The sequence below is a fragment of the Agelaius phoeniceus genome, chromosome 2 (assembly GCF_051311805.1).
Source record: "Agelaius phoeniceus isolate bAgePho1 chromosome 2, bAgePho1.hap1, whole genome shotgun sequence".
Taxonomy (NCBI): domain Eukaryota; kingdom Metazoa; phylum Chordata; class Aves; order Passeriformes; family Icteridae; genus Agelaius; species Agelaius phoeniceus.
Window position 1 is genome coordinate 15,014,366 of NC_135266.1, and position 18,564 is coordinate 15,032,929.

Sequence of the window (18,564 nt, forward strand, 5' to 3'; positions counted from 1 at the left end):
CTGTCCAGGGGTATCCAAGAAGTTGCATAGGGGTGGCAGGTTAGAGACAAGATCTGTGACCCTCTGGAGCAGCAGCTAGTGACTGCAAGGAAAGGCAGCCAGGAGGCCAAGCTAGCATGATAGGACAATTCACAAAAAATCACAATTCACAAAAAATCGTCCTACAACATTGATTGCATAGACCTCCATGAAAATATTCATCTTAAATCCAAAAATTCTGAGGACTTCTTTTTAAAAAATAACTTAAAATCAACTGCTTCATAACAAATGTGGCTTTTCTAAAGTCCTCTGTCCAACAAAAAAAATGTTGGCAGGATGCTGACTGTTTGCACTGAAGTCTTTAATAGCCTATCCCGCTTCCCATGATGAACATTAATTAAACAACAATGCATCTTTACATGGTGACCCTCCAGACATTCAGCATGGTAGTAGTTTAATAAAACCATGTCCCTCTCATGTCCTTCCAAGCACTACTGACTCAAGTTCATCCTTGTTTCAATGATTGCCTTGAAAGAACATGAGAGGCACACACAACAGATGGTACCACCTGGAGATGCAATGAATACATTCTGGTAAGATTTTAGTACTCCTCTGTTCCCCCTAGTCCCCCTATGCCATCATCTTCTGACTTAATTGCCATTTATTATAGAAAGGGTTTCATCTTTTTTTAGCTTTGAAAATTTAAAACTATATATTTCAAAAGAACATTCTTATGTAAATGATAGGTAGCTAACTTTTTTATTGTAGATTTCTGTTTCCTTTGCATTTAGAAACCTTCAGATTAGGCCAAATCCCTCCTGTATCTCAAAGAGGAACTATGCCAATTCTGCAAAAATCCCAGTGAGAAATGGCTTTGTCATGGAAAAATTGCAATTAAATTGCAGTAGTCAAATCTAAGAATGTCTTTATAACAATTTTCAGTAGGTTTCAGTGAGAAGTTTCATATAAATGATTTTAAAAATGCATGCTTTTCATGCTTGAAACCAAAAGGAATGTAAGTTTAAATCTTAGGACAGGAAAACCCTCTTTTCACTGGAAAATTATGGGTTAATGAAAAAATAAAGTTGGATTTTCCTTTTCATCCACAAAATAATTTCAAAAAAATCTAAGTATCTTCACTTAGAAAATTTGACTATAGCTTCAGAATTGAAAGATTGGAAGCACATTAACAATTGAGGGAGTGGAAGCAGCAAGCACAAAAAAGGCATTTTTAATACTGCTACCAAAACTTTTCAGGGCAACAAACTGGGATGAAACAGCATTGGGGTAAATAGAGAGCCCTAGAGGACTTGGACTGTCCTCCCTCTGCTGCTTGTGAAGTGTTTTACCATTTATGAGTTTTACCTTTCCCAAGGAGAGCATCTCTGCAGCCAGACCCAGAGAGGGCAGCAGCAGAGACAGAGATTGCTGACACCATGAAGTGGAAAAATTAAAGTAAAACAGACTGGTTACACAACATCTGGCAAGAGAATGAATGCAGAAGATAAAAAAGGCCCACCAGAAATATATTCTTTCATGTACAGATTCCTTGTTTCACCACCCAACCCAAAGGGGTCTCTGCTAGGGAGCAGCATAGCTCCATTGACAGTCTCTAACTTAGTAACTTAGAATTGAGGAAACCAAGCAGGAAAGCAATTTGGAAGAATGGCCATGTAAAAAATTCTCTTGTGAACTTCTTTTGCATATAAAAAGACAATTTAATCCATATATTCCAGGCAAAAGCAGATGACCTTTATTGACAATGACACCCAAAGCTATTAAAACCAAAAGAAAAGTAGGAATTCATCTCTCCTTTGTATTTTTAGCAGCATGGGCAATGGAAATCAAATAAAATTTTAAACGTGGCAACAAAATATTTGTGGGCAAAATGCATCTCTATGTATAAACACTAACAAGCATAACATTAAAACTATTATTATTTTTGTTGACAGCCCATATTGCTTTCTGAACTGCTACTCAGTAAATGATTCAATACTTGGCTTTCAAACACTGCAGGCAATTTTTTCCCCTTGAACTGAAATTTAAAATCAGAATATAGAGGTTTTGTATCCCATCATTTTTGTTTAGAATACAAACTCACTTCTGCAGTGGAGTTGCTTTTGCATATGAGAATTAAAAAAGCATTATTTTTTAAATTTTAAATTTTAATTAAAGAACATGCTCAGAAATTAACATATCTACTCCAAGTTGTTTATCTAGGGTAGTCATATTTTTGAACATAATTAAGCAGCACTTTAAGATAAGCTCAATCTCAGTTAACAGCAGAAACAGTGCCTTGGAGGCAATGGGACAAGTAGACAAGGCATAAAACACTGATGATCCTCAGCCCACAGGAGTGCAAATGCCCAGTCAGGTGCCACAGGAAGGCTCAAATGGGAATTAGGAATGAAAAATTAGATCACAAAAACAAAGCTCAGAAAAAGCAGACATTTCATTAACCTACCCCAGTGTCTGAGCATGCATGGGCTGTGTTGCCCAGGAGGATGTCAAGCAAAAAAACCCCCAACCTCCAGCTTGGCAAATGCTCTTGGTTGCACAGGACTGATAGTGGATACAGTAAGTTAGAGTAACACCCTCAGTGTCCCAGAAGGTGCTGCACTTTGTGCTATTCACAGTTTCATATGGAATACTTCTAATATGAAACATTACCTCAATTTCTCATAGCTCTGTTTATTTAAGACCCTCCTGGGCATTAATTCCAGAGGGGAAGATACAGTACTTTAATGCTTCCTCCCTTGCCTCTCAGTGAGGATAAAATTAGGTGGTCAGACAACAGGACACCACTAATGATGTCCTCTCTAAAATGGAAAGAGGCTGTCAGAAAAGCAAACTGCCCTATTAAATTCAGCCACACATCCTCATCAACTCCAGTGTGTGCAATCCAGGCTTCATGTGTTATTCATCTTGACTCCCACATTTCACTGTTGCCTAAAACCTGCCAAAGTGAAGACACTCTACCTAAAATGCAGAGAAGCAAAGCCTAGAAGTGTACACAGGGCACCATTTCATAACATAGTGTTTCATTAGCAAACATTGATCCTTCTGAGACATACCATTTGCACCATGCACTACAGCCTCCTCATTACAAAGAGGGAAGCCTCCCTAGACCTGTATTTTAGAATTTGAAATACCTGACCTTATTCAGAGTATATTTTTCACTGGCAATAACTCATTCTTGAAAGGAAATGCTGCCTAGGATGTCCCATGGATACACCTTCTTGGGCACAGTGCATGATACTTGCTGCCACTCATGGGAGTCCTTAGCTCCTCTGTCCTATTTTGTGAAAGCACTGCCACCTTGAATTTAATTTCTGCAACTGGGAAGTTGCAACATGGGAGAAATTGTTCTTAGTTTCCCTTATTCTCTGGCTGGTTTGTAGTTTTTTACTAGGAAAAAAAAAGAAGAAAACTCTCAGGCTTGGTACCTCAGCACAGTCATTTGGTACCTCTTTCAGTGAGCAGCCCTCCCTGACATAAAGGAGAGCTTTCCTGAAACCCTTCACAGGGACTGGACATCTCTCAGAGCTGCAAAATGGCAACATTAGCTCCTGCTCTGGCCTTTGACAGTGTTTTCAGAAGTTCAGGGTCAAAAGGCAGATTTCAGAGACTGGAGCATGAGGCTATTGTGTTCCACTGGGGCAGCATTCACAAGACTGTGCGGGACCAAGCATGGGATGCCAGGAGATGTTGCAAACCTGCACAAGAGCTTATGGCGATGAAGCAAAATGCCAGGGATCATCTGTGAGTTTCCCCAGCCTTCAGAAACACTGTGAAATCTTTCAAAAGTGACAGAAGTCACAGGAGGGAGATTGTAGCATCTTGTAAACACTCTGGAGGGTGAAACCAGTGCAGCAGCAAACAAGCAGCTCTCAGCCATTAATTGCCCCAGAAGGGCAGCCAGTAATTTGTCAGAATTTATGTAAGACTTTGTTACAGTTGCCCATGCTATACAGAAGGTATTATCTGAAATTACGATGATGGGGTAGCAGCAAAAAAGTCCTTAAACACATGTCAGGAAAAACAATAGCATTAAGAGTGCAGAAAAAGGACTGAAAACTTGCAGCACAAAGAGGCAAGAAACAACACAGAAGGAAATGGGGAAATTTAACACTGCAAAGACAATCTAAGTGATTTCTTCCTGCTACAAATCCCTTTTCAGACTCAAACACAGGCATCAGTGCTTTTCTGTCCATGTTCCCTGAATAAATTTGTATGGAGCCAGCACAGTGGAAAACTCCCTTGCACACTGCTGCAGGTCCCAGGTGTGAGCTCCCTGCAAAGTGTGCCAGTATTACCCCAGCCAGTCCTGCAGCACCTGGAGGCAGCAGCAGAGCCCCTGTCCCAGCACTCTCTGGGCAGATGACAGCACCTGAGACTCCCCCAGACACAGCTGTTCTCCAAAGACTTTTTCAGGGAGTATGCAAAAAAGATGCAGGTTTTTCTGCACCTAAGTTGACTTAGTTGGCTTGCAGGATCAACAGCTAGCTACACCCTGCAGAGAGCTAGTTATGTACTTCTTTTAGATGTGAAACCCTAGCAATGCACAAACCAGAAAAGTCTTTGAATATGAAGGAACCACCACCAAAGATAATTTAAAAAAATATAGAAAAAACTGAAACAAGCTTTCCTGGGACAAAACCTGGACGTAGTCTCTCTAGAAGTGTTCTTTGCATTAAGCAGCAGAATCTGTCAAAACACAGAGTGTAGACAGAGGTGGAGCCAGAGGGGAAGAGGGTGACAGTGTCATGATACACTGCTGTCTCCTTCTGTTACCTGCCACTAGCAGAAAACACACCTGAAAAGGCCCAACTTTTCCTTCACAACTGAATCACAGACATGCAAACACTGTGCCACAGCCTCCAACCTGCTCTCTGTGTTCAGGCTGCCTCTGAACAGCACAGCAAGGGGAATGCTTGGTGCTGCAGGTCTGAACGTGGTTTGCCACTTACATAATCAGGAGCAAACACATGGAAAAGCCCAAATATCCCACAAGAGAATCCTCTTTGATTACAAAGCAAGAGACCATTACAAGATGGTGTCAATATGGAACATCTAAATGATTTACACAAAAGTCATTTGGGAAATAAAACAATCCATTAAGGATTAGCAGTGCAATGTTAATGTGACGTAACAGAACAAAAATAAGCACCTGAACACACAACAAAGTTAGGTCCTGACAGATAAACACAGGAAAGGACAACCCATATTTTCAATTTGCCATATATATCTAGGCATTATAAAAGAGTTGATACAAAGAAATATTTGCAGGGTCAGTAAAGTCTTGAAGTATCTATTTAAGACATAAAGTGGCGACTGTCTGAGAGAAGGTGTTTAATTGTTGCAAATCAGTGTAACTTTAGTACAAAATCAACAGAAATATGTTAAATTATAGCAGCTAGGGACAGCATCTGAAAAAAGTGTGGAGCTCCTAGTTTGTGGTGCAGTTATTTGAAAACAATTCTGCAAGAGAAGTTGGAAGAAACAGGACTGCATTTTACTATTTAATATAAATTCAAGTGGTTCTAAAAGTGAGAATGTAACAACAGAAAGCTGAGAAAACAAACTTTTGGCAATGACATCTGACAACAGCAAAGGAGCTGCATTCTTGTCTAGCACAAAAAGCAATAGGAATGATTAAGCTTTAAAACACACACAAGTACACACAAGAACACACATCATCATCCAAGAGCCCAGAACTCTGTCAGGATCACAAACGTGTAAGGCAAATAAATATATTTAAAAGATTCTGATACCACATGAGGGAACATTCAACGTGAGGTCAAAACATTTCTGAAAGAGAGAGGAATTCCTTTCTCCAGCCAGTTGCAATGTTTCATTTTCCCAGAGCAATGGAAGTGAAGGAGGCAGTGAGGTAGCACACACAAGGTAGTGACTTAGCAGATGTAAGCAAACCTCTCAACTCAGAAACTGGATTTTGCACTTAGGAACACCACTTGCAGGAAATCCTCCTGCCTTTTACTGGTAAGGGCACTGGAAAAAGTCAGTGTTGCAAACAGAACACTGCAGTCATAGCAACAAGCAATTCAACACTTAAACTTTTCAACAGACAAGACAGTATTTTACTTCTGGTTTTATAATTTCAAGGTCAACAACTCATCATGAGCACTTTACCTGTCTAGCTGGTCATCAGTGTCTCAAATATAATCTCCTGTTAAAGCCTCAACCAAGGAAACCTCCTCAATCAAATAAAAAATATAAGCACGTGTATACAGGGAGACCACTTCAAAAATTACACCTTTGTTCTCCTTTTCTGGAAATTAGTGTAGAAGGATGGAGAAAAGCCCCAGTCCATTAAATCAAGCACTAGCCTTTTACTAGTAATTAGCATGTTATAAAATGCTACAACCAGGTACACAAAGGCATTGAAATTGAGATTTAAAACACCTAAAAAAGCCCTTAGACCTTGCAATGGTATCTGTAAGTAGTGCACAAACAGCACAGCAAAGCCAGTGGAAAGTCTCCTTGACCCTTTCCATTTTCAGTAAGGACTTTAAAAATCTTTTTTTATGTTTCTATCAGTAAAATCACATTTGAAAACCAAATCTGAAGGCTAAAAATAGGACAAAATGTGCTGAATGGTTGATGAAATTTAACCCTGTTAATTAGACAGTTTCATTTCACAGTCAGTAAAAATCTAATACTACCCTAATAAATGTATCAGTTTTTTGCAAAGTGGTCATGCATGAACACAATTGAAATAGTGCCTTTTTCAACTTTTAATGGCATCAAATTTAATATCTGCAAAAGAAACCATTGTTTTCTCAAAGCAGCAGAAGAAAGTAAAGAATTGGAGATGTTTAGAAGGTAATGCGTAAAGCATAAGCACCATGGAAAACTTTTGATCTCTCCCAAGTACACCAAATAACATCCACATGAATTTTAATGCTCAACAAAGGTGCTAACTTTAATGAATCAACTTAGGTAGATAGTTAATCATACAAAGCCTTCATTACCCTTTCCTCTCTCTTAACCATTTTTGTACTTCTTTACTGCAGTGAAAAAGCTGAATTTGAAGGAACAGTTAGCAGAGACCCTTGGAGAGCTTCAAGGACTATCCTGCCTTCTTTTCCTCTTCAGATAACTTAATTGCAGTGCAACCTCACAAATCATGAGTGTAGGCTTCAACAACTGACCCTACAAGCTGGGTGGGGACTCAACGTTGCTAGCAGCACATGCTGAGAAGCTCCACAAATGACAGTGAAGGACAGAGCATGAAACAGACACAAAAATGTGTTTACATGTTCAGGAGGGGCAGGGACCTGCTCTAATCCCTGGTTATTTGGATTATGTTTGATAAATAGCACTAATATCTATGGAGTTTATGTGCCAGGTGACTGGGACAGTTACTCAGCATTATGATTTTTTTTTTAAGCCTCGCTGGTCACAGTTGTTCTCTACTTTTTTTTTTGTTTGAAATGCTTTTTTAATTTCTTTCCTTATAAATTGCAATGAGAGGAACTGGGAAAAATACCTTCTCTTTTTAAACTTCTTACAGATTTTGGGATGTCTCGTGACCTGCCTGCCTGGATACTGCACAATCACAGCCTGACTCCGCACTCCCGGATTTACCAAGAGGTTTTTACAGCTCACATGGGGTTGGCTGGAAATCTTACCAAGTATATCCCTTAAACACATGTGTGTCATTGGAGGAGGATACTGTGCAAGTGTAAACATGAAGAAAAGCATGGAAGCAAAATCCATTTAAGCTAAGGATTACTAGAAGAAGGTGACTGGTGACCAGCCTACAGGGAAATGTCTGGTGTTTGAGAGGTCATGCAGCACTCTGGTTATTAGGCCTCATACATAAGGCAGACCAAAGAGGTGTGCAACAAGAGGGACCTGGTAAAACATGGGGGATGTTGAAAGACTGTTGGGGATATTTGATAGGAAAAAGGAAATACAACCTCTACATTACACAAACAGGACACTTGAAAAGCCACAGAAATGTCCCATACTTACTTTTATCTTCCTGGTTTTCTTCTGCTGCTTTGCCTTCCTCCTCCTCCTCCACCTCCTTCTGCTGTGCTTCTTCGTGCTGGTCGGCAGCACCGACCGAGAGGCTCTGGCAGCAGTGGTTGAAGCCGCTATCCCGAGGCAGGGTGAAGCTTCGGGGCTTTCCCCCGTTCCCGTTCAGTGCTTGCATCCGCTCACCCTCCACCAGGGGGAAGGGGCCGTAGTGATCTTGCAGGTGGCACTTCTGGGTGGGCAAGGTGGACTGCCGCCGGTGCTCGGGGGACACCACGGCCACCTCGGAGAACACCGAGTCCTCCAGGGGCAGCGTCTGCAGGTAGTGCAGTCCCGAGCTGGTGAGCGGCGTCTCGATGAGGTCCTGCCAGGAGCGCCGCTGGCTCGCCGTCTTGCGCACCGGGGACTCGGTGGCGCTGCCGGCCACCTCCGGGCGGAACTCCTCGTGCGACGACTGCGACTGGGACGTCTCCGTGGACGACAGGCGGCTGTGCTTGGGCTCCACGTAGGGGCTTGTGCAGCTCATCTGCAACATCAGCAAGGAGCAGCCTTCAGATCAATGCACTCCGAGAGCTGCTGCTAATAATAACCTGCTACTTCTCATTCTCAGCCATGGCACCCAGTTCATTAATAAGTCACAAATGTACCTAATTAATCTGTCCTGATCCTAATTTTAATGCATATCCGTGTCTGTATGTCATGCCTGTAGGTCAAATACTGATAGTTATTCATAGTAAGTATCTTTACTATGTCACTTAATCCATAAAATAAGCCATGAAAATTTGCAGAAAACTTTGCAAATTATGGCACTATGGAAGACATAGAAGAGCTGTACCTGATTAATTCAAAACCTTAAAAATGCTATCCAAATGCCTGTTATCCTATTTTGCCTTTCTTTGGAATCATGCTTGCAGTACTTCAGTACTGTCATTCAAAGGTCTATAATTTTGTAAGATAAAACTACTGCCTTCAAATTAAACATCATGAATGCTCTTTCCCCTGTATTTCCCCACTGTTCATTCCAAAAACCATATCCAAATAAGGTGCATTAGTTAACACTAAGTATGCAGAGATGAAAGTTAGAATTTTCAGTGGAGACTAAGTTATAAGTCTATAATATAGTTTTATGTCAACAACTGCTTCAAGAAAAAAAAAATCCCCCTTTTTTTTGATTTAAATTTCTCTATAAGAGAAACCTACTTTTTCACAATAAGAGAACACCTGGTATTGCTGTTTGCAATACAAGACAGAACATTTTTATGCTGGCATTTCTCTGGAAATTCAAGTGTAATTTGTTACTGTAATGCTTCACAGCACGACTGCTGGAGCCTTAGAGAAGAGTCTGTGTTGTTTCTGAGGTAATAACATTTTCTCAGAAAGTTGATAAGAGGGTGGTGAGGGATTGCATGGATGAGTAGCTGTCCATCATGAATGAAAAAGAAGAAAGACTTCTGTAACTTAATCTATTTAGTACAGCAAGTGGGATTATAAATCCCTGTTCTCTGCAAACCGGTGGAAACAGCAACAATGGCCATTGAAGTCTGCAATGCGTGTTGCTTAACCAATGCCTTCAGTCAAGCATTGACTAAAAAAGCCTCATGGTCGAGCTCCATCCTGGGGGCATGACTGTGCTCCTGGGCAGCAGGGCAGGCCGAGGTGGCCCTTTGGGCACACATTCTAGGGACAGCTGCAGGTGACTCACCGAGGGTGGCCGTGGGTAGGTGTCGTACGGGGGCGGGGGGCTGTCCTGCTTCGGCGTCGATGGAGTGTCAGCCTCCTCCTTGTCACTCTCGCTCCAGTAATCTGCAGGTCACACAGGAATCAGGTCAAAAACTGCCAGCACATTTTGATGCTTTTTCACAAAAGCAACATGAAATTCCTCCTTTGGTATTGTTGGCAGTGAAATATCAGAATGCTGATGTTGTCAGGTGTTAGCTTCTGCAACTTGGAATTGTCTTAATCTAAAGAGGGAAAATTCTAAACATTATGGGGTATAATAAACCTAATGTCCCATTACAGAGCTATTGGACAACAATGTGAAAATGAGCCACAAATTTAACTCTTGTGCACACCTTAGAAATGCAACAGGCATACAGAATACTCTTAATACATGTATCAGACAATCAAATATTTATACAGCCACAAAAATAATTACAATTGGACACTTATTGGCTGAAAAATACTGAAATATTTTTGAGCAGAAATTATTAAAAACATAGCTTTGCTAAAGTCTTGTTGACTGCAAATAACATCAACAAATGTATTTAACCAACTGGAAAATCAAACAGGTAGGAGTTATTGCACCCATGAATAATCAGTGCTATTTTTCTACCCATTTTCTCCATTATATTCTACCAGTTAGACACGTTTTTCAATTCAATTTCTAATAACAAACAGTGGTATTTAAGGCAAGACAGAATAACTTTATGTCATATATCTGCTTCATAAAACAGCTGCTGCCCTGTTGTCCATGCAAGAACATAAAGGTGATACAGTAAGGAAAAATATGACAATGACACTTAAGAACAGAATTCAAAAAGAAGGATGAGAAAGTATAAAGGACATAGATTTAGTGGGTTAAGTTTAAAGCTTAATTAAAATATTTCATTTTTTCAGGAAATCAAGTCTTGGACAAGCTTATTTCAAAGGGGAAGAATATACTACATGGGAATTTATTATGTTACAAATATTTTTTTGAAGTAGAACAGCATCTAACTAAAAGGACACTGAATCTTAATATTTCCTGCAAAAAAACCCTAGTTAACTGCTGACTCAGTTCAAGACAGACAACTCTTAACATTTTTGCACATTGTAAGACTTATGCAAACATTTTGGTTGTCACTTTGTTTCTGACTGTATCACCTTCCAGTATTTGGGTAAATCATTGTATGACAGGACACTATAGCTCAGACTGCTCACAGATTAACCACAGGCAATTTTCACTTCACCTCAAGTGTTCAACAAAGTGCATCATTACTACTCTCTCTTTGATAGATAAGGAGAAAAAGACTGATTGCTGCTTCACAAATTATCTAAACTAAAAATCCGAGCTGGCTCCACATGTAATTTTGTCTTTAATGATTTTTTCTTACGATTACTGTATTGTATGATCAGTGATCTACCATATTTAATCTTACTCAAGACTTAAAGCATAAACTTACCTTTAAATGACATCACCTTGAACAGGAGTCCCTATAGCTTTGTATTTTTTTAGATTTCAGTATTGGTGGGGACAGCCTTATTTATCTATTCAATTTTTCCACACAATAGCAATTCTGTTTTTACTCCAAGCCTTTTCATTTGCTTCCTGCAAGCTTACAGCTGAGACATTCTCTTTAAACAGTATAATAAATAAGTTGCATAAATAAAGCTTTTATGACTACAAAATAAAAAAAAAATCCTAACAGTTATGTCTCTAGACATCTGCAAATAATTATTTTCTGGTGAATGAAAGACTAAATCAGTGAAAACTCTTTTTCTAAATAAATCCTACTTTTAAGAAAACTTGTTTCCAGCAACTTAAAACAGCTGAAAATATTGGCAGGTAGGCATGTTTGTTCCTATTGCAGCAAAGCATAATGGTGTGCTGTGTGGTGAGAGACCTGTCAGAGCTGCATTGCTCTGTGACATTTCTGCAGACTTGGAGCTCAGCTGTTTATTCTGAAAGCAAAATTTAGCAGTCTCAGTGCAGGTTCCAATTTTGGCTAAAAATACGAAGGTGTTCTTGCTGTCAAATCCACATACAAGAGAACACTGCAGGATGACGCTTTTGCACACCTTATCTCAGACAGGGAATTCTGTTGGCAGCCTATAGCTTGTCTTGAAAATTTCTGCAGTAACAGGGGTCAATTTTCAGATAAAATGTACGAAAATGGCCTCCCACCAATTTTTATAAATGCTCTGCTTTTGGCAACTGACTCATTAGAGTCCATCTAAAACATGTATGATGCTATGAAACAGTTGCTGTATCTCTCTCTGTAGATTTGTCCAATTCAGTGATGGACAAGCTCTATGCATCAGGCATATCTTGAAAGTTTTCTCAATGACTAACAGACTGAATATATTATATATAAACCAACACTGATCTGCCATTTCCTGAATAAATATACTCTATTTATATAAACTAGGGATTTTTTCCCTCTGATTTATGTGACTGGAAAGCATATAACATCTCCAACCAAGGAAGTCCCTTGATGTATTGCTAATGTGCATTGTATTTCATATGAAAAGTTGAAGGTATTTTTATAAAACTGTTCTGTACAGAATGTAACATTTTATTCAGCAGTACACCCACAATTCGATGATTCGTGCATCTCTGAAGCTCTTGAAATATATTTATGAACTTTACATTCAGAACCATTCAACTCTTAATTGAGACAGATTTGACAACTCCTGTTGAATTGTTTCAGAGGCATTATAAAGCTTTGCTGCAAAGGGCTGAACGGCACAGAAAGAAAAGAGCTTTTGTCAAATCAAATATGCAGATGACAATTGGTACAGTCACTGAATATAGAAAATTCCAGCTTCACAGTTTCTATAATTGCAAAAATGCTTGAAGTGATAGAGAGGTTTTACTTTGCTAACTTTGCTAATTAGGGGCACTATTGAGGCTGTGTAACAGCCCTTGTGCTGGGAGCCAAGGAAAATCACCAGAGGCATTAGAACACTGTAGGGCAGCGAGGGGACAATGTGATACTGCCTCCCACACTAAACACAACTAAGCCACACAAAGAGGGTACAGTTCTACCTACCTGCCTGCAACAAATCAACATGAGTGAATAGTGTTAGAGTGGTAATAAAGAACTCTGTCAGTGCCTAGGATATAATTTGCATAGTCAGTGGGGATTCACTGATTATCTTCAATAGGGAGACATTTTAATAATAAGCTACATGAGGCCTGAATGCACATCATCTCATGTCTATCTGGATCATCTGCTATTTTATTACTCAGTGATTTCTTAGTAGCAAAAATATTTCTCCACGTCCATCTGGATTTTGAAAGGTGCATCATGTGTAATTGTGCACTTGGACAGCATTAGCATAACATACACCTTTTCACTTACTGTCCCACATGGCATTGTAATTCTAGTGCCAACCTGCTGTCAATAGAAATTGTAATTTGGCTTTGAATGCCAAAACAGAGGATTTCCTCAAAGACTCTGAGATTCAGAGTTTGTTCACAGCCTCTTCAAGCAGTGACAACAGATGGTACACAGGCTCTTTCTAACAGGTTACTGTAGTGCTGCTTAGGAAATATGGTTCCCAAACTGATTTCCAGGTCTGGTAAGGCACTGAGAACATGACTGAAGAACAGTGAGCATGGTGCTGCTACCCTGGGCTGTGGGAATACAGAGGGCCTGGTGGCAAAAATGACATGAGTTTTTTGGCTCAAAATCCAAAATCTTTCTGATGAAGGCTTAAGAACCACAGAATTAAAAACTGAGGTTTTGACTGAGTGGGAAGCAGGCAGACAGACATCTGGATAAACTCTGGATCATCACTACCACTGCAATTTTCTGGTGCTTGCTGCTGGGTACATATGTTAAAAAGAGCATGAATTCAAAAGCTATCTGCTTGCCAAAGCAGATACTTAGATAGGAACCCTTCTGTGGATCCATGTCACTGGCAATTCTAAGAAACAGCCTCCACAACACAATTGGACTGACTCTTTCTTTTTTCTGTCTGCAATTACAATTTCTACTGCAACAGTTCAAAGAAAGTCAACACATTATTTTATATATGCTGGTTTTTTGACCCAATAAATATTAGGCATAAAAAATAAACATGTAAAATGTTGTAAGCCAACAACTCCAAGTGAAATACCAACAGGGCTGTAGCAACACACTGCAATACAGTAAAACCAGTAGGAATCACAAAATTTAAGTGGCCTTAAAATTAAAGTGCTCAGAGTAAATCCAATTATCTCAACAGGCTTTAGAAAAATGGTTTTGTTCCCAAGACCAATTTCATGCACTCCTGCCCTCTGTGAATTCAAACACAAATGCAATGTTTCAAATACTTTTTTTAGCCTCCAGATTCTTAAGTTTCTTCTGATAAGGGAGACAGATTCCTTGGTACCATATAGTGGAGCTTACTGGCAGTATATCTGCTCTTTTAGCTATCTTTTGCAGCCTTCTCAGAAATAATCTCAGAAGTGTCTGCAGATCAGAGGCTGAAGGAATTAGTCAGAACTCCTGTCAGAGAAGGAATTCTCTAAAGCAATAACAGCAATACCCATATGTGATTTGCTTTCGGATGACGAGAATGAGGCTTGATACACAGCAGGGAAAAGAGAACAGATGAACTTGTGATAAGAGCTGACAGAAGAAAACAAAATAACAACATATTACCTTGCTCTTGTTTGATCCTCTCTCTTTCTGCATAGCCAGCAGCAAGCATGTTAATTCTGTTGAGCCATCTGAAATAATATTAAAAAAAACAGTGATACCCATCCAGCCTATTAATTTTTGCATGCATTTCTAGCAAAAACAAACCAAGAAGCATCTGAAGGAGATTAAGGACAATGTTATTTTTCATATCAGACAGCTGTTCTCTTTGATACTTTTACTCAGGGAGTCTCCAAAGATCTATGATTTTGCTGTTGAACAAACTGTTTTCACAGCAAGGATTTTATTTCAAATGGAAAACCATGTATGATGTCAAACATCTGTAAAATAAAGGATTTAGAGATAATCAAAGAGTTGTTAAGTCTGCAGCTCACAGATATGCCATCACACAAATACTCCTGCTGTTCTGATTTCTTAAGAACAAATACCACTTTTCAGAGATTTAAGCAATATTTTAAGGCCTGAATTGGCAACTTAGCAGAGGAACAGAGCAGAAAATTGCAGTAAAAAGAAAAGGGTCACTCCCAAACAGACATTGTGGTTTAATCATGCCATTATGTTTTAGAGCTTACCCACAGTGCCATGCACAAAGAGAAGGAGGCATATTAGAATTCACTTTTGTGTTTGTGTCAGAGAAATGCAGGGAGAAAGATAGTTGCTTCAATGCAATTCACATCTAAGGCTTTAATCCCAATTTAGCCTTGAAAAAGTGCTTCCATAAATTGCACAAATTAAAAAAGACAACCCCAAACAAAACTATACAAAAAAACCCAGCACCCAAACACACAAAAAAACAACCAAAAAACCCAATCAAAAAGCAAATGAGCTATTGCTGCTCTCTTCTAATAGGGCTGTCATTGCCAAGCATACACTGAACTGTCTGTAGCAGGGCAGTTTCAACCTGTGCTCTTCCCCCATGGGGCTCTCAGTGTATTCATCAGCCAAATGCTTACACTGAATCAGGTCCTTCATCAACGAGGCTTTAAACCACCATGGCAATCTCCTGTGTTGTCCAGTCCATGGTAAACCTGGAATTACTTGCTCCAGTCATCCCATAGTCAGAATTTGACAGGCCTGGTTTGCCAACCTACTGGCTTGCAATTTAACTGCTAGGGTATACAGAAAGACAACTCCAGTCAGGTTTGGGTTTTCTTCAGGAAAGGGAAACCCCCATGTCAGAAACCTGTGCCTGATGGGTTTTGTTTGCATACTGCATGCACAGAAACAGGATGTTTGTCTCAGCAGAGGACATACCTTCGTAATGTCTCCTGCATGCCTGCCTTCGAGACACTGCAGTGCAGAGCAAGCATCAAATCATTAAATACAGTTACTTTCCTAGAAATTAACTCCTGTCATCATGGAGTCAGAGAACTAGAGAATGCTTCAGGCTGGAAGGATCTTAACAATCTTCTAGTTACAAACCCCCCTGGCATGGGGGAAGGGACACTTTCCACTGACTGCCACTGTGTTTGGTCAAACAGTGACTACATTTTTGATCTGTAAACCATATTAATAATCCATAAATCATTGTACATTGGGAAGAAAGCTAGGGACTTGCTCCTAAAGTGATTGCAGAATATTTCATGTTACCACACAATCAAAATTTCTGCCAGAAGAATAGGGGAGCTGAAGAGGCACTTAGAATTTGAGTTGTAATTGTTAGGAAGTGCCATACAGTTGTAAAAACAAGCAGCATACAGGAAGAGAAATCCAACAAATCTCATCTCAGACAAAGATGTTACACCTTCAAAGCCAAAAAAAAAGCCATATTTTAGGCTCACATTTTTGATATGTGAAGACCTCCTTTGGGGAATAAAGCTCAGCTGCCAGCTGAGCCAGCTCTGACAGCTCAAATCAGAGGCACAGAGTCAGGGACCTCACCCAAAGCACTCCAGCCCCGTGCTGCAGAGGGAACACAAAGGCTGAGACTGTGCCCTAAGGATAAAGCAGCATAAGATGACAAGCATGTGCTCTGTCAAATGGCATGGCAGACAGTGGGGATGGTGCTTTGCTTGCCTCTCACCTCTTCAGGATTTCACATTCCCAGTTCAACCCCCGGTTTACCACCCTCACCTGTACTGCCAGCAGGGAACAGCCACCTATCATCCCCACTGGCTAGGGGTGCTGACCACAAAGCATTAGACAATAGAGCTATAAAGGTTCTCCTGTCCTTCATTCGGTCCTAAACATGAGATAGCATTTCCTGGTAAGTTTGCTTATTATTGAGGTAACCAATTAAATTAATGAACACTCAACTGTCAGTCAATTGATGCTGCTACAGAGATGACAGATGACTGTTTGCAGAAAAGCATTATTTCCTGAAAAATAAAATCTAATGAGAGCCCAGCAAATGTGTAGCATTCTCTCACTCTTGAGAGAGACACCAGACTGACTTCACCTTTAATGAATTTCTGCAGGTCATGATCTGTGTTGAGGTGTGCACTATGACCTGCAGTGCCTGTGGGGTGAACCAGAAGGTGGCTGTAACCCCTGATGTGGTTGTACACTGTGAACAACTACAGCTTTTGAGCAGTTTGCCAGTCTGGAAACTATAGGAATGGTATTGACTTCTTCTGCATAGTTTCTGATATGTAGCTGCTGAAGCTTCTTCAGATAGGGTTAGGGAATTAGTATTATTTTAATAAAGCATGGCCAGGGTTCTGGTTTGTTCAAGTCAGACTTGTATGAGAAATCCAACACACTGGACTTGTATCAAAGAGGAAACACACTGATCTCCTGTAGAATGGAAGAGGAGTAATGCATGCCTGGGTTACAATGCACTGGGGACAAAAGTTCCAATCATACAGCTACACAAATGTTTCTTTATATGCATATTAATAGGTACAAAGCCCTAGGCCCTGGAAGGATTTCTATCTTTCTTCCCTTCAGTGTGTGTGTCCTGGTAGGCACTGTAACCTTTGGAGGGCAAGAGGCCAAGAACATATTGCTTCTTTACAGCAAATGCAGCTTCAATTTTCTTGTGAGAATTCTAAGGTCTGTTTTCTAGGTATGACAATAAATACAGTGTCACTGGTAACTGCAGCAGTCATTCAGGTTTCCTTTTTTTTTTCTTTATAAGAACAGCACATTCATTTCTTGTCAGTATTTAATTAAAACAGTTTTATGACACATAGAACCGGATTAAAACCCCCTGACTCTCCGCAGACCTGCAATTTCTGTAAGGAAGGATGCATAGTACTCTCCCTCTCGCAGACTAGTAAGAAACAATTCTCTATCTTATCTCACATTCAGGTAGATGCAATACTTTTAGTCAAAGCAGGGTGCTGTATGGGAATTTGGATACCTTAGAGTATCTATGAATACCTGAATGCAGTTTAACCAGAGTGAAGAGAATAACAATGAATTTCCAAGCAACATGTTTCCATGACTATACATTTACACTAGAAAAAAGTACTATGCATCTATAAAGGATATTCTGTCCTCTTCTCACAGAGGAAAAAGCATGCTAACAGGTAAAAAGAACATTTTGCTGGTGTGACCATATGGACTAAAGGGACTTCAGATGCCACAGCAACAAAATTCAGTGATTATAGCTCTCCAGACTCCTTACCGGCACCATGGTGTGGCACAGTCATAAAAGTAGTAAGAAAATTGGAATAGTGACAGAAATACCTGAGATTAAAATACTCATTTTATGTGAGTAGATACACACAAACAAAAACTTCATAGCTTTTAGGCAAACATTTTTTTAATATAAACAACTGAATCATTTTATACAAGAGATGAAGGAATTGAACCATTTTGAACTTTCAGTAATTCTATATATTAGCAGTTTTCTACTGTCATTTCTTCTGCTTCAAGTATAAACAAAACTGAAATGACTGCCTGATACACAACTAGAATTTATGTCAGAAATTTGACAAAAAAAGAACATAAAATGATCAAAAGAGAACTAATTTAACTTCATAATTTCATTCCGTATTTTACTTCATCTAGGCTTCAAAATACTTTTAGACAGGAAGCATTTTATTATCCCTGCATCTGAAAGACTATTTTTCAGTAAATTTTTTCCCATCTATTGAGTTAACTGAATATTTGTGAAAGTGAAATAATTTTTCTTAAACATTAAACAAAGAGAAAAAATAAAATTCTTTGGTGAGACTCTGATGGCAACTCAAATGTAAGAATTTCAAGTAATTCCACAGACCCTGACAGAGTTTGAATTTACATGTTTATAACTCAGATTGAAACTTTGTCAAGCTCATTCTAA

At 39.5% G+C, this 18,564-nt stretch overlaps 1 protein-coding gene across 7 annotated transcripts in view; it reads right to left on the reverse strand.

The window, feature by feature from the left end:
- Window positions 1-18,564, reverse strand: part of CNKSR2 (connector enhancer of kinase suppressor of Ras 2) — a 207,506-nt gene that overhangs the window by 32,762 nt on the left and 156,180 nt on the right. For all 7 annotated transcript variants that reach the window (XM_077172438.1, XM_054655123.2, XM_077172446.1 and 4 more), the window contains 3 exons: window positions 14,337-14,404; window positions 9,689-9,789; window positions 7,981-8,512 (listed from right to left, as the gene is read on the reverse strand). In XM_077172438.1, the coding sequence (XP_077028553.1) occupies window positions 7,981-8,512; window positions 9,689-9,789; window positions 14,337-14,404 (701 nt within the window). The remainder of the gene's footprint in view (window positions 1-7,980; window positions 8,513-9,688; window positions 9,790-14,336; window positions 14,405-18,564) is intronic.